Source organism: Lynx rufus, unplaced genomic scaffold, assembly GCF_022079265.1.
Source record: "Lynx rufus isolate CCGP_SWC_20201006 ecotype Redwood Valley unplaced genomic scaffold, mLynRuf1.p SCAF_18, whole genome shotgun sequence".
NCBI classification, from domain to species: Eukaryota; Metazoa; Chordata; class Mammalia; order Carnivora; family Felidae; genus Lynx; species Lynx rufus.
Window position 1 is genome coordinate 7,260,280 of NW_025814832.1, and position 16,896 is coordinate 7,277,175.

Here is a 16,896-nt window from a genome sequence, read left to right on the forward strand (position 1 = left end):
TATATGGTTTGTGGTTTTAATGCTATTTTGTTTTTAAATTCATTTTTACATTTTTTGCTAGAGAATTTGTTTCAACACTCCATTAGCTCCCCAAGCTCTGGAAGATGTCAAGAATGTAGTCCGAAAACACATAAGTGACGGTGTGGCTGATAGTGGATTGACATTGAAAGGTGGGTGAATGGTATTTTTCCCCCTTTTAACCTTTTCAAACTTTGGCAGAAGGTGAAGGTCTTTATAGCATTATGTATACTTAAAGGAAATGTTAGTATTTACTGATATGCCCGAAATCTAACTTGGATACTCAGAAGAGACAGGCCATTGGTGGGGATAATCATCCTTACTGTCAGCATAAATTAGAGGTGGGGGAATTGCTTGGTTCTTAGGAATGCAGAGGTCCATCTGATGGACAGAGATTTCTGGGACAAACAAATTTATCTTAAAATTCTTACTACTTAAAGGCATCTTTTAGATAGAAATTATTTTTAGGGAAGACATTTTGTCTACCAGTCATATTTACTGAGTAGAAAATGTTCCTTGTGGAATGTATTCTGGAGCCTCAGTGAAATAAGAAACAAAATTAAAAACCATAGTTTTCCATTACAGAAATAAGTTCAAAGAGCAATAAAATGACTTCCGTTTATTTTTATCATATAACTGTGAATGTCGATGTATTCCTTAGGATTCATTTTTGGCTCTTTTATCCATTGGCATCTCTTGTTGACATGGGTGTATGTGAAATGATTCTGAAATCTGTTGTGTTTCATTCAGAGACTTGCAAACTGCATTTTGATTTGACCTTCCATATGCAAAGCTTTATGCATGTGTTCATGGATCTAACTCTTGCCATTATGAGTTACGTGCTTTTCTCCCATGTGACTTTGTACCCTTGTTCACGTCAGCCATACTTACTAATTCATTTTATTTCAGGTTTTCTTTTTTTACACACACTTTTTATCCAGAGAGGGAGACACGAAACTACTTGGACTGTGCTTCGACGATTTGGTTATGATGATGATCTGGATTTGACACCTGAATATTTATTCCCCTTGTATGTACCTTTGGTCTTCTAATTAATTTTGCTTGCCAAGTATTTTAAGTTTTATTTAGTGCACAGTTTAGGTAGGCTTTGAGCTACTCAGGACTAATTTAGATTTATAGAGAGGTTTACAGCAGGGTTTGTCAACCTTGGCACTATTGACATGTTGGACTAGACAGTTCTTTGTTATAGAGTCTGCCCTGTGCACTATAGAATATTTAGCACATCCATAGTTGCCAGTAACACCTCCTCCCCCAGTTGTGACAACTGAAAATGTCTGTTGTCTCTAGAAATTACCAAATGTTCCTCCAGGAGTGAAATCACCCCCACTTGAGAGCCCCTGATTTATAGCATGGCATAAACTTTTCCTCTTCTTCTCATGGAGAATATAAGTATCTTTTTTTTATTCATCTTACTATGGAAGGAGATCATAGGTGCTGGACAAACTTGCATTTGGAGTCAAGAGGTCAGAGTCTATTAGTTCACTTATTTTCATTGGTCCTTCTAAGTTTTATGGCCTTTTCTTAGCTCAGGGTAAAAAAAGTATTTTTCCTAAATAGCCAGCCTGTTTGTAGTTATATTCCTGTAGATGATGCTATGTGTAAGTTGCGTTTGTTAAAAAACAGACCAGTGTCACCTAAAACCGGAGACTGCCTTACCATTGGTTGCCTTTCCTGTGCCCTAGGGAGGTGGGCTTTTCAGGGAAGTGATGTCCCAAGATCTAGCCTTTTGGGTCTTTAGCCTTTCTCTCTCTTTTTTTTTTTTTTTTTTTTTTTTTTTTATTTGTCCCGGGATCTTTTGTCAAGTTTTCTGTGCCATTAACATGGGTAGATAAATTTTACAGGAGATTGCTTACTGCTTTCTTAAGCATGACAGTAAGAAAATGCCATTGCTAATGGCTTTGTGGTTCACACTAATATCTTCTCAATTTCTTTAGGCTCTTTGCCTTTCGTTCTACAGAATAGCCCTGTAAAGCCACCACTTGAATCTTTCTAGCCTTCTTACTAAACTGTCTCCTTCTGTCCTTCATACTGCTGCTAGATTAATAGATTTATAAATACAGATTTGCCCATGTCACTTCTCTTTGAGCCAGGATAAAGCTCAAGCTTCTTAACATGTTATACAAGGTCATTCATGATCTGCTGTGCTCATGCTCACTCCCTGCCTTCATTCTAGAAGTAAACACTAAGCTATTTTTAGTTCCCCAATCATCTGTTGTTTCGTACTCCAGGCTTTTGCCCAGGTAGTCTCACTTTCTGCCTCTCTCTCCCTTACTCTACTTACTAGCTTTTATCCTTCAAATCACCATTCAGGTGATGATGTCTCCCAACACAGCTGTCACCTTCCCATCCCCGGGCCAGAGATGTCCCCTCTCGTGTGGGCTCCCCTAGCATCCTTGGCTTACCCATATCCACCACTCGCCTCATTCTGTTGCAATAGTGAGGTTGTCTGTGATCTGTCTCCCACTTGAATGTGGGTTCCGTAGAGGTAGGGAGCCTGTTGTGTTTTTGTGTCCCTAGTACCTAGCTCAGTGCATTTGATTGAACTGAACTTCAGATGTTTAAAGGTCAAATCAGGCAGAAATAATTACCTCCTCACATCATTTTTAACTCATTACAATGTTGACATAAGCAACAGTTATGACTTAAAATTTGTTTATGGGAAGAACAAACCCATTACAGTGTAATCAGTGTTACTTGTAAAATTTTTATTTCAACCTGCCCTTCAGAAATTTGAGAAAACTTTGTGTTAGCTCAGAGTGAACATGATCATGGCTCTTCTGAGGATTGCCATCCCACTCCGTTGACTTACCCTGGGAAAGTCTGAATAAATGGCTTCAACAAAGATACTTTATAAATGCGATCATCCCACAAAAAGACTTGTTGCAGTTTTATATTCATTTCTTAAGTTAAATTGTAATGTTTGGTTAATGATCTATTTTACTCTTAAAATTTTTTTATTTACAGGCTAAAAATACCTCCTGATTGTACTACTGAATTAAATCATCACGCATATTTGTTTCTCCAAAGCACCTTTGACAAGCATGATTTGGTAAGCTTTTTAGCTGCAGTTTTCCATGATTTGTAATAAAATACTTTTCTGTAAATGATTTAACTCTGTTTCCTTAGCTATGGGATGCTCATGTCACATAGCCAAGAATTGCTCAAACTTGTTAAGTTAGACTAACAAAAATACTTTCTTTTATTTACTTTTATTATTTTCTCAAGATGAAAAAGTCTAGATTCTAATAGACTCATGTATAGGTTTTCTTATGTACATGAGAGGAATTTTCTTGATAAAATGTAAAATTCCATTTGTTTTTAGAAGCACAGCTTTATTAGACTGGGGGTTCTTATGTTTGGGAGTTATTCTCTTACATACCTAAACATTTTGTATACTTCCTTATGTATCTTCAGGATAGAGACTGTGCTCTGTCACCTGATGAGCTTAAAGATTTGTTTAAAGTTTTCCCTTACATACCGTGGGGGCCAGATGTGAATAACACAGTTTGTACAAATGAAAGAGGCTGGATAACCTACCAGGGATTTCTTTCCCAGTGGACGTGAGTACAGAGCTCACCTATCTCCTCTAGAGTTACAGCTCATTTAAAATTATGATGCATCACATTCATCATTTTGTAAATTTGTCAGGTCTTACGAAATGCTTCAGTCATAACTGTAAGCAGGATTTATAGTGCTGATGCAGTGTCTAAGATGAACTTTAGACGTTCTGTCAATTTATCAGGAAGGGATGTGTTTGCTTTTGGTTGATGTACAGGGAAGCAGTAATAAGTCTTACATCAAAATTGAACTAGATTGTCATACTTTTTTGATTAAGGGAACTGGAAATCTCATTGCTGTTACACAATTCTTACACTTCCAGAATATGGGGAGAGTATATTTTACTTGACAGTGAAGACTTAATTTTGAGGGTTTTTTGGTTGGTTGTTTTTAATTTTCTTAATTTTTTTAAGTGTTTATTTATTGTGAGAGAGTGCCCATGTGCATGCAAGTTGGGAAGGGGCAGAGAGGGAGGGAGAGAGAGAATCCCAAGCAGGCTCTGTACTCTCAGTGCAGAGCCCAAGTCAAAGCTCAATCCCACGAACCATGAGACCATGACCTAATCTGAACTCGAAAGCTGCATACTCAACCAATTGAGCCACCCAGGCGCCCCTTTGTTGTTTGTTTTAACGCACTTTTTTTTTTTTAAACATTTATTCATTTTTGAGAGAGAGCATGAGCTGGAAGGGGCAGAGAGAGAGGGAGACACAGAATCCAAAGCAGGCTCCAGGCTCTGAGCTGTCAGCACAGGGCCCGATGCAGGGCTCGAACTCACGAACTGTGAGATCATGACCTGAGCTGAAGTCGGACGCTTAACCAACTGAGCCACCCAGGTGCCCCTTGACGCACTTTTTAATGAGGGTTTATCTACAGTCTGTTCACAGTGTAGTTGACATTGTATGTAGGGTACTAAGGACATCCTCTGGTCATGCATGATGACGTTATTACTTTAACCTTGGTGAGACTAAGTTTCTCAACACCAGGACCTGTTCTTTTCTCACATCACAAAAAGGGCTAATTTCAAGTTATTTTTGCACCCTTTGCAAACCTCTTCGGATTTAATTATCAAATCCTCAACCAGCCAGTATTTGCAATATGCTGTGTAACTTGGGAAGCAGATAATGTAAAATATCCTTGCCCTAGATTTTACCAGCGTCTCACTGCTCATCTGTGTGTAGATACAGGAATCCCATTCTACCCCTGCCAATTTTGCGTTCCCTCCCTCTCTTCTCTGCCTTGAGAATGTCAGTGTAGGGAAACCTGTGGTTGGGCACATGGGAAATTAAAGGAGTCTGACAAAAATTATCTGGGTCTGGTGATAAGATATTTAAGCTGTTGGGTTTTGTTTTTTTTTTTCTGTAAATGTTCATTTAGGAATTTTTCTGATCTTCACCTCTTCCCTTTCCTAGGCTCACGACCTATTTAGACGTCCAGCGCTGCCTGGAGTATTTGGGCTATCTAGGCTATTCAATATTGACCGAGCAAGAGTCCCAAGCTTCAGCCATTACAGGTGCATATTTGAATACTACTCACTCCATGCTTAGAAACGTTATTTACTATTCCGGTTTCATGTGTCAAAAGAGTGAAAATAAACTCATCTTCGTTAGTCTTCCCTGTCTGCACTCTGTTTGTTCTCCCTGCCATTTGGTAATTTGAGTTGAGAGTCTAGATTTTATTGTTTATCAAAAAAGAAAGGGTAGAGGTTTTACTTCTGGTTTCCCCCTGAGGATACTCCACTGAGGAAAATCAGGGAGGGCTGTGGGCATTAAGTGTATCGTAATGTGCCAGTTTATCTTGTGTTTTAATTTTCTGTAGACATTAAAAACTGTACCTATTAACACGTAATCCTGATATTGAACTAATTGTGTAACTTGTGGTTTTGTAACCATTTTCTACATTAGTAAATCTTTCACAGACTTTGTAATTCTTGCTAAGCAGTGTGCTCCACTTAAAGAATACCATAGGAACAGATATAACAAGTTAGGGAACTGATTGTTTCGAGATTTTCTTCTTTCTTTTTCTTTTTTTAAGTTTATGTATTTTGAGAGAGAGAGAGCATGAGCAGGGAGGGGCAGAGAGAAAGGGAGACAGCGAGAATCCCAGGCAGGCTCCACGTGGCTAGTTCACCCCTCAAGATTTTCTTATTTCCTAATTGGTGGGGGGAAATGCCATATCTTACAGGAGGAAGTTCCAGCACAAGAAGACAACCAATCTTAAATCGACAGAGCAGGTACCCTTTAAAGTAGTTAACCGGGGGGCGCCTGGGTGGCTCAGTCGGTTAAGCGTCTGACTTCAGCTCAGGTCATGATCTCACAGTCTGTGAGTTCAAGCCCCATGTCAGGCTCTGTGCTGACAGCTCAGAGCCTGGAGCCTGCTTCGGATTCTGTGTCTCCCTCTCTCTCTGCCCCTCCCCTGCTCGCACTCTGTCTCTCTCTGTCTCAAAAATAAATAAAAACATTAAAAAAAAATAGTTAACCAGGGGCCCCTGGGTGGCTTAGTCAGTTAAGTGTCAGACTCTTGATTTAGGCTCAAGTCATAATCCCAGCGGTTTGTGAGTTCAAGCCCCACATCTGGTTCTCCGCTGACAGTACGGAGCCTCCTTGGGCTTCTCTCTCTCCCCCTTACTGTCTGCCCCTCCCCCACCTGTATTCCCTCTCTCTCTCTCTCTCTCTCAAAATAAATAAACTGAAAAAAAAAAAAAGTAGTTAACCAGTTAAATGTTATTTAATTCAGCACCAAAGAGCAAGGAGCTAATTGCTAGCTAGCATGAGGTTCTTTCACTTAACAAAATATTGGGGACATGTTTCTGTATTAATATGTATACTTCTATAAATCTTTAATGTTAATGCACCAAAATGTGGATGTTGTAATACTTATTTAACTAGCCCCTAATTGGAGTGTGTGTGTGTGTGGGAGTGAGTGTTGTATCATTTTCAGTTTGGGGCTACTCTAATGCCTCTGGTGAGCTTTGTTAGAGTTGAACTTTTGAGTACAGCTTAAGGAAGTCTCTTTGCCTCTGGAAGAGATTCACAGTTGCTCTGCCGTTGGAGCATTGCTTTCTGGCCTGCCTCTTTTACATATTTATACTGAGAAGGCCACTTAAGCCCAGAGTGCATATTCCTTTCCTGTTTATAGATTCAAAAGAGTGCAGATTGGAGAAAGCATCTCTTAATTTGTCATTTGTTATGACAGTCATTTATCATAGAAAAAAAATAGATGGGATATAATGTTGGCTGTATTCACTGTAATTTTCATTTGTTTTTTTGGATATCATTTTCCTTATGAACATGTACTACTTATTTTATGATGAAATAAATATCATCATAACCAACTTATCAGAAATGCATCTTTTCCACTAAGTGAAGCCCTTCTGTATTATATTTAGTGCTTTATTTCCCATACAGCTTGACTGTTGCACAGTATGTTTATTAATCATACACTTCATAAAAATGATAGATAGCAATACCATATTTTGCAGAATGTGAAATGGAGGCGTGGTGAGTCTAAGTGGTACATAATTAGGTTTTTTTTTTCTTTTCAGTAACAAGAGATAAAAAGATAGACCTTCAGAAAAAACAGACTCAAAGAAATGTGTTCAGATGTAATGTAATTGGGATGAAAAACTGTGGGAAGAGTGGAGTTCTTCAGGCTCTTCTTGGAAGAAACTTAATGGTGAGAGTTCTCAGAAAATAGAGCTTTATCCAACAAATTTTTATCCTCACGAGTTTACGTAATTTTTTCATAGCCATTAACTTTTTTAGATGATTGCTACAGATCAGCCCGTAACTTGTATGTATTAGTAAAGTGCAATCTAAGGTAACAGTAATCCTGTTGAACTGGCTTTATCTTTGTTTCATTGCTGTTAGTTATGCTTTGTTTTTGTTTTTGTTTTCCTAAGCAGTGTTTAGGTGGGGGTTAAATAAATAGAATACATCTGTGAAAGCACCTAACACAGTGCTTGGCCTGAAGTGAATGGACTGTAAATACATCAAATTGAATACTGTATCTAATTCTGGCTACTGCCCTGAGTACGGAGATGGATGTATTTCATGGTGGACCAAATTATAGTGTAAGGAGAATTGCTAGCAGGTGGCTCTGCAGTGCACTTGGCAGTGGTGTAGTTTACTTCCTTTTCAGCTCATGCTTTTACTTTGTGCAGAACAAATGCATCTTTTGAACTAAGAACTAACACCTTAAGACCTAAGAACTAAGAAACGTAAAATCAACGTCCCCTCTGTATGGATAAATAATACATAGCATAAGGAGGAACGCCCTTTTATTTGTAACACACTCACAGGTACATGCAGAGTGTGTGTTGATGAAAACTAGATACTGTAATTGCTTACTGTAAATATTGAGATTTCTGGTTGTTTTCAGAGACAGAAGAAAATTCGTGATGATCATAAATCCTACTATGCAATTAACACTGTTTATGTCTACGGACAAGAGAAATACTTGTTGGTAAGAAATTCTCTGGCACGTAAAGATTACTAATTATTAGGTGTATTTTTATATGACTTTGAAAACATAATTGGATTTAATTTAGTGGCTGTTTTTAGAACTTTTGTGATTTTTTTTTCTTTCACTTGTTTTATTCATTGGAATTAATTTTAATTCCCTTGATGTGTGTGGTGATTACATGGGTGTAGATATAAGTAAAAATCTATTTGTGTGCTAAATTGTGTATTATACACAATAGAAAGTAAAACCAACAACAAAAAATAATTTCTCTTTCCTCTTCCGCTTTTATTTAAAAAAATGTTTCTTCCTTTACTGTTGACTAGAAATCAATATGAAAACTTACTGTGGGTGCTTTTGGTAGTTTATCTATACTCTGAATCGAGTTTTATCTATTTAGCAGGGAGGAGTATAGTTACCAAATGTGTTAGTCCAAAAAAACGGATGAAAGAAGTATATGACTGAAAAGATACTATGAAATACAGTAGTAAAAGATTATATGTTCTTCTTGGATCCAGTCATATTTTGGTTGGAGTGCTGGTCCACCATTGATTAGCTGGGTGACCTCAGGCAAGTGGCTTTTTCTCTCTGAGCCTGAGTTTCTTACTAAGTTAGCTAATATGAGGAGCTCCTAACAAATAATAGGTACCAGAAAGAGTTCATTTCCTTTCTTTTTCTTTTTGGAAATTATTTATTCTGCCAGACAGATGATCACATTCAATTTTATACAGTTTTTCCTCTTTATGATAAAAGTTCTTTGTCAGTTTCTTATTAAACCTGGTTTATCTCCCATTCTTCTCCTATAAGTTTAGTTCTACTCATTGGGTACTCTGTGAATGTAGCTGGCTGTTAATTTTCCTGTTTTTATTCTTCTATTGTTCTTTGCAAATTGATATCTTTCATGTCTCTGAATACCCATGCTATAGTAGTGTTTTATTTGGAATATATTGAATTGCTTCTGACCCTGTATCTCCCCTTTCCTCTCATCAAAGATACACTCTCTTATATAACTGAATAGTACTGAATTTTACTCTAGTTAGATCATTGTCATATTATAGGTGGAATATTTCTTTAGAGGTTTTATAATAAACATTGAGAATAGGCAGTGAAGTCAAACAAAATGACCTTAAAGAGTCTTTTGCTCTGCTTTTGTTTTTGCTTTTTTTTTTTTTAATTGGTGAGGAGAAAAGGTGGTCTGTAGTCTGTTCGAAAGAGAAGAGACTTGGAATCACATCTGAGCTCAAAGTTTGGTCTGATAACTTGGTAGATGTGTTATGTTGGGCAGTTGACTTAATCTCTATAGCTTGTCTAATCTGTATAGAGAATGTGTGTAAAGGGCCTTCCTGGCACACATTGGTCACTAGCTAAATGTTCACTTCTGTAAAACCTTAATTACCATTTTCAGTCCACAAAATCAGAAGCCAGTTATTTATCTACACTTCCCACCTCTAAAAATAGCCTGAAAAGTTATGCTTAACTAGTACTTTCTTATTTGGAAGTCAAGCAGTAATAACACATGACTTGAAGTAAACATTGTTATGATATTAATGTTTATTATCTTTCTCTTTTTACAAGTTGCATGATATCTCAGAATCGGAATTTCTAACTGAGGCTGAGATCATTTGTGATGTTGTGTGCCTGGTGTATGACGTCAGTAACCCCAAATCCTTTGAATACTGTGCTAGGATTTTTAAGGTTTGTTGTTCTTTTGGTCGATAATGTAGTTTAACTTTATATGGAGTTAAATGGAATTGTAATGTGATGTTTTTCTAACCAGGGAGATGCAAGAAAATCACTTGCGGGGCTTTTAAAAATACGTAGATTTGTGTCCTATCCCTACAGGTTCTGGTTTCATTTTGAGGTGGTACAGTCTGAGACACATGTATTATAAAATTTTTTTTCCACATGTGCCTCTGATGGGCATTCCTACTTAAGAACCTCTGCATTAGGGGCGCCTGGTTGGCTCAGTCGGTTGGGCGTCCGACTTCGGCGCAGGTCACGATCTCACGGGTTGTGAGTTCGGGCCCCGCGTCGGACTCTGTGCCGACAGCTCAGAGCCTGGAGCCTGCTTCAGATTCTGTGTTTCCCTCTCTCTCTGCCCCCTTACCCACTCATGCTCTGTCTCTCTGTCTCTTTTAAGGATAAATAAAACATTTGAGAAAAAAAAAAAAAGAACCTTTGCATTAATGGAAGGTCTTCTTGGCTGTTAGGAATATGCAAGGAGGGATGCCTGGCTGGCTAAGTCGATAGAGCATGCAACTCTTGATCTCAGTGTTGTGAGTTTGAGCCCCATGTTGAGTGTAGAGATTACTTAAAAATGAAATCTTAAAAAAAAAAAAAAAAGAAATGCACATGGGTTTTATATATATATATATATATATACATATATATATATATATATATATAACGTCCTGAGAAACGCACTCACGTTATATATATATATATATGTATATATATATATATATACATAGTGAGTTATACCAATAGTAATAATAGAGCAAGGGGAATAACCAGAGGCTTGAAAAGTCCTCAGTCACTTTGAGATTATCACAAAGATGCAATAGGAGTAAAAAATATATGTGTAAAGGAATTTATTCTAGCATTGTTTTTAATAAAAAAAAGAAAATTAGAGGGGCGCCTGGGTGGCTCAGTGGGTTAAGCTTCTGATTTCCGCTCAGGTCATGATCTCACGTTTCGTGAGTTTGAGCCCTGTGTAGGGCTCTGTGCTGACAGCTCAGAGCCTGGAGCCTGGAGCCTGGAGCCTGCTTCGGATTCTGTGTCTCCCTCTCTCTCTGTTCCTCCCCTACTCGCAATCTGTCTCTCTGTCTCTCTCTCAAAAATAAGTAAACATTACAAAAACAAACCAGTGGGGCACCTGGGTGGTTCAGTCAGTTGAGTGTCTGACCAGCTCAGGTCATTATCTGTCGGTTCATGAGTTCGAGCCCTGTGTTGGGACTCTGTGCTGACAGCTCAGAGCCTGGAGCCTGCTTCGGATTCTGTGCCTCCCCTTCTCTCTGCCCCTCCCATGCTCATGCTCTGTCTCTCCCTGTCTCTCAGTAATAAATAAACGTTAAAAAAAAATTTTTTTTTAAAACCTAGAAATAATCCAGATGTCTAACAATAAAGGGTGGTTTACCAAATTAAGATAAAATAACAGAGCAGAATATTAAGCAGCTATTGAAAATAATGATTTTGAATTCTGAAAACATGGAAGAGTCAGTGTTATATATATTTTTAATTGCTTTTTTTTTTTTTTTAATGTTTTTACTTATTTTTGAGAGAGAGAGACAGAGTGTGAGCTCGGGAGGGGCAGAGAGAGAGAGGCAGACATAGTATCCAAAGCAGGTTCCAGACTCTAAGCTGTCAACACAGAGCCCAACCTGGGGCTCTAACTCAACGAACCACGAGATCATGACCTGAGCGGAAGTCAGATGCTTAACCTTAATACTGAGCCACCAGGCACCCCTCAGTGTTGTGTTTTTAAATGACTATGTCCAACATAACTTGCAGCTACAGAAAAGTTTATAAATGCATGTGCTTAAGGACTAGCAGTACATAAAAAATGAAAATAGTGAAAAAATAATCAAACTGTGAAGCAGAAATGTATGAAATGAAAATAGTGTGCTTTAGGATAGAGGAATTTAGATGGATTTCTCATTTCAAAATATGGTATCTTTTTCATAAAATATATATTTTTTCAAATTGTAGTGAATCTGAAGAATCATTATAGGTTTGTATTATTACCAGTGTTAAGAGAATTGGCCCTGGTCTTATTACGAGACTGCTCTAGACCACTGCCAATCATTGCCTCTTAGTTTACTTTCTCTTTGAAGCTGTGCTTTGCCTAGGCAGAGATAATTTTTAGTACACATTTAATTAAATTTAGTGATTTTTTAAATTTGTCATCAGCCTTTGATTTTTTATTCCATAGCAACACTTCATGGACAGCAGAATACCTTGCTTAATCGTAGCTGCAAAGTCAGACCTGCATGAAGTTAAACAAGACTATAGTATTTCACCTGCTGATTTCTGCAGGAAACACAAAATGCCTCCACCACAAGCCTTCACTTGCAATACTGCTGATGCACCCAGTAAAGATATCTTCGTTAAATTGACAACAATGGCCATGTACCCGTAAGTACTTGCTCTGCCATCATTTTCATGTTGCATGGTTCATAATAACATTGCATGCCATTATTAGCCATGAAGGCAAAACTTTTGTCGCATAGAAGTTGTTCAGCAACAGAAAGAGACTTTGTTCTGAGAAGGTACAAATTTGAATAAATGCGAGTTTGGTTTGGGTACCATAATAAAATTACATAAACAGTGCTTCTGACATTATTTGTATATTTTTAAGCAGGCTGTAACTATCTTAATAGGATAGTACAATAAAACTCAGCCCCAATCCCAGCGTTAAAAAAATAAGGTCTTACTGCATTAAAATGGGGTTGGCATCATGTTGCTTTATGCTTTTAGGACATTTCCATATGAACATTTCCATATGAATTTATATTAAATTATAGATATGTTTGAGTTCAGACTATAATGTCTTTTTTAAGTGCTGTAAAAAGTAGTTGTGATTGGAATTCCTGCTATATAAATGTTTTACATTAAGTGTTAATGAGCCATGAATTTTATGTACATTTATTGTATATCTATACATGCATATGCATAAGCACATAACTGTGGACATCTTCATAGCTTACTAACTGCCTTAGAAGTGCATGGTTCTTAATGGCATTCTCCTCAAGTACTGTGTGTGTATAATTCTGTTGTGTAACAAGATAGTTTTTCAGGCAGTGCGTTTCTCAGGACGTTAGCTTAATCTATTTATTATTAATTTAGTCTCTAAATAATTTTCTTATGAAAACTAGGATATAAAATAGAGTAATAATCAAACATGGCTATAAACTGAAGTCTTGCAGAAGGTGTTAATTTGTGCAGATTTTTCGAGTCAGAGTCAACTTAACTGCTATTCTGTTAACTAATACGTTTTTAAAAAGGCAGCAAACCCTTGAAATTCTATTTGTATTGGAAGACAAGTCATTCCTATTACTATAAGATAAACAAAGCCTTATTTATGTTTTACCTTTGCTTTAAAACTCTCGTGTATGTTATCTACAGAGAGGATCATTACAGAGACAGACTCTCCCGAGACACGGGCAACCCTGATAGGATAGAGAATTTGAGAAAAATCTGGGTCTTTCTAAAAACTGCTTTGTAAGTTACTTTTTCTTTATGGCTTCTATGGGATTTTGTTGACATTTTCTTATAGATGACCAGATCTCCTTTCTTGCCAGAATTAACATTAATAATTATCCAGAAACGCACTGCTTGGTCCGGCTTATTGCCTAACTGTATATTACAGTGGTGTTTTTTATATTTTGTTTTGTTTTACTATGTAAATGCGCTATATTAATCTTGTAGATAGCTGTGACAGTGTTTTCAGAGCTGCATCTTTAAAACATTTTCCTGCAATTTGTGTGCGTGTGTATGTGTGTGTATATGATAAATGTACATACAGGGACACTTGCTTAGATGGTGACTCCCAAACTACTTCTCATGAAGCATCTCCCTGTTGCTAAGCATACTTTGCATCTCTCCTTTTTGGTGGGTGGAGCCTGTGTATGTTGAAGAGTCAAATTATAAAATAACAGACGGATTCCAGTATGACAGCTGGCAGCAACTTAGTAGCTTTGAAATGTTCATCATTGCAAGTCAGGTTTTTGAAAGGAATGTCTTGAGTCTGTAAGAGTTTTTTTAAAAAAATTAATTCTTGTTTTTCTTCATGTTGGGAATTAGGCATTGTTGGGATGCTGCTAATCTCCACAACCATGCCACCGTGCCATGTGGTCTCATCAGATCTCACAAGCTCAGCCAAGTCAGATTGGGCCAGTCCTTTGACTGAGAAGCCTTTAAAAAAAAATGTTCAGGTGTTACAGGAAGTGATGGCATTGATTCATCAGGTGGCACTCTTCTGAGCAGGTTCTGCGCCAGTGCCTCTACAGGGTGGTGTGATGGCTTTGTGTGTCTGAGTGGCTCTGACCACCGAGCGGTCATTGAAGACCCCCTACTTTGGTGGTTAGGACGGAGGTGAAATAGGTTGCCCCATGTGCCTGTACCAACTAGTATCACTCCACTCAACCAGAAAGGAGCCAGAAAGTCTCCCTAAATTTCATCTCTAAAATCAATCGGACTCATTGTTGATTTTTACAACCTGAACCCGGAGTTTCATACTGTCATACTCAGCTGCTGTGTTTTAGTAGCAGATGAAATCAACCCTATATTTTGTTCAAGTGGAAATTTATGAAGCACTTTGGTTTCCTTTGGGAGCCAAGGTGCTTGATGAATTAAAGACGATGTTGTTCATATCTCCTCAGGGTTGAATATACTCGTCTTTTGACTCTTTTGTGTATTTGTCGCTCTTCTCCTTCCTGGTTTTCAGGCATGTGTGTATGCTGAGGGAGGAGGAGGAGAAGGGAATGGTTATTTAAATGCTAGCAAACTGTCTTTTCGGTGGGTGCTATGGCTTACTCGGTTTTTCTTTTTATTAATTTACATGAGGGTGCCATCTATTGCTGTGCATATTTATTCCACTAAAACTCTTGTAATAATAATTCCATCCCCCCTCCAAAAAAAGCCAAAAGTGTTAGCTGATTTTCCTTAGATTTTCTCTAGGGAGGGAGGAGGGAGCTATTGCTGTTTATTATATTTTTGGTAAACGTGGAATTCTGCACAACTTTAGCATGCCCCACACTGTCCTTTTCCTTAGTGTTGCTTATGCCTAAATCTTTTTTTTTTTTAAGTTGGCACACCCTGACTTGTGCCATATTTGTAAGTAAGAACTCAACTCCTGTCCTTCTGTGTGTTTTCGCAGCCATGCCCGGTTACGCTGTATGTGCACCTGCAACAGGTGTACATTTTGCATCTGTCAGAACTTCCTCAACTCAGACTTGCTGCAATCTGTAAAGAACAAAATCTTCACTGCAGTTCTTAACAGGTTCTTAACTTTATTTACTGGGTACCAGGCATTCTGTTAAAATACAAAAGAAAAAAAGTTGATAACTATTTATTATACATCTACTCACTACAAAGACAACAAGCCAACTGATGCCCAACTAACTTCCACTAAAATACTTACTGTGGTGACAGTGTTTTTAGGGGACTGACAAGATTTTGAATTTCTTTTTCATGAAGGAAGTTAAAGTATTTTTCATATTAGAGGATAATATGTATAGGGAGATTACAATCTTTTGGTTGAGAGTTGTAGAATTAGATTAGGATTTTTGTGGTAAGGAGCAGACCCGTTGTTCCCAAATGTTATGCATGTTACGCTCAACTAATATAACTTAATTAAAACCATAGTAATGAAAACAGTATCTTGGGTTTAAAAAAAAATTCTCTATTATAAGTACTGGAATGTTTATTTGAAAGAGCATGGCTTCTGGAAATGAGGATAATAGCCAACTTTAAGGATTCAAAGGAATATCATGGGAAAGAAAAAAGGATCGGTAGAACTAGTTTTTGAGGTCTTTATAATTGAGCCCAAAGCATGAAGTATGCCTAGAAAGTAATGTGCTTTTTCAAAAGGAAAGAAAAACAAAAATATAAGATACAGACATTCCTTTAGAGTGATGAACTTGGAAGGTATATTCTTATTCTGGTTATGCCTCCATTGTTCAGATTGACATTTTGTGAACACTTAAGAGCCTGTGTACTTTGTATCTACTGTAAAGTTTTGTGTCTGAAGATGAATGAGTGTTCTGAAATTGACATTCAGCTGTTATCAGGAGCTGGGCTTGATTAAGACAGATGATGAAGCTAAACAGATTTTGGTTAGAAATGGGTCCATTCTTTGGTTTAGCACTGGACTCTCAACAAAGGCTAGGCTCTGATGGTACCGAATGAGTAGGATAGGTTGTGTCCACTAGCAAAAATAGTAGATGTGCCTATGAAACAATGAGACTGTATTTTATGTGAGTCAGAAACTGATCTTGAAGGCATTCTAAAAAGAGTTTCGATGATATTTTGAGCACTAGCAGCTCTGGAATAAGAATGCAGCCATCTCAGGTGACTGCTTTGAAGGGACCGCCACACTAATTTGGTGGTAAAGTTCTGCCTCTGTCCTTCGAATGGCTTCTTGTAAAGTAATGACACAGATTCTCTCATGGAGACTGAGAAAATACAAGGCTAGTTCAAACCAAACAACATTCAGGAGCTCCGGTGTTAGAAATGGTAGAGTTGGAAGAGATTCCAGAATTCATCTGGCCTAACCTCCCATTAGAATGCCTTCCTGAAAGCCTTCCCATGGAGAGTACTGCTTATCTGCTGGTGGCTTTCCTCATTGGAGAGGGTTTTTGCTTTTGCTTTTGCCTTTGCTTTTTAATTTTATTTTTTAACTAAAATGATTTCCCTATAACTTTCTCTCCTTTAGTTTTAGTTCTGCCCTTTAGAACAACATACGACTATTCTCCCTCTTCAACATAACAATCCTTCAGACATTTGAAGACGGCCATCATGTCTCCCCTAATTTTCTCTTCTCCAGGTAGAACATCCCCATTTCTTTCAGCCTTTTCTTAAATTAGATGGTTTAGTGACCTCGTCAGTCCTGGTTGTTCTCATCTGAAAGCCTTTAGGTTTCCAGAGTTCCTCTTAAAAGAGGTGCCACTGAGGATGGAGAGCAGTGCCTCAGGTGTGACGGGGCAAGTCCAGAACAGTGGGCAGGCCTGTTCCACAGTTAAGACAGCACCTGCCCGCTGCATGAGTTAACTTTTTTAGCAGCCCCATCCCATTGTTGATGCATATTAATCTTGGGGTTAATGGAAATCAGATTTTTTAAAT

At 37.8% G+C, this 16,896-nt stretch overlaps 1 protein-coding gene across 6 annotated transcripts in view; it reads left to right on the top strand.

Moving 5' to 3' along the window:
• RHOT1 (ras homolog family member T1) overlaps positions 1 to 16,896 on the top strand; it is a 63,123-nt gene that overhangs the window by 36,032 nt on the left and 10,195 nt on the right. For 3 of the 6 annotated variants that reach the window (XM_047080780.1, XM_047080785.1, XM_047080782.1), the window contains exons 10-20: positions 62 to 170; positions 928 to 1,048; positions 3,004 to 3,088; positions 3,454 to 3,599; positions 5,007 to 5,107; positions 7,139 to 7,269; positions 7,975 to 8,058; positions 9,631 to 9,750; positions 11,987 to 12,189; positions 13,180 to 13,275; positions 14,933 to 15,055. In XM_047080780.1, the coding sequence (XP_046936736.1) occupies positions 62 to 170; positions 928 to 1,048; positions 3,004 to 3,088; positions 3,454 to 3,599; positions 5,007 to 5,107; positions 7,139 to 7,269; positions 7,975 to 8,058; positions 9,631 to 9,750; positions 11,987 to 12,189; positions 13,180 to 13,275; positions 14,933 to 15,055 (1,319 nt within the window). The remainder of the gene's footprint in view (positions 1 to 61; positions 171 to 927; positions 1,049 to 3,003; positions 3,089 to 3,453; positions 3,600 to 5,006; positions 5,108 to 7,138; positions 7,270 to 7,974; positions 8,059 to 9,630; positions 9,751 to 11,986; positions 12,190 to 13,179; positions 13,276 to 14,932; positions 15,056 to 16,896) is intronic. The other 3 variants (XM_047080783.1, XM_047080781.1, XM_047080784.1) reach the window with 3 other exon arrangements.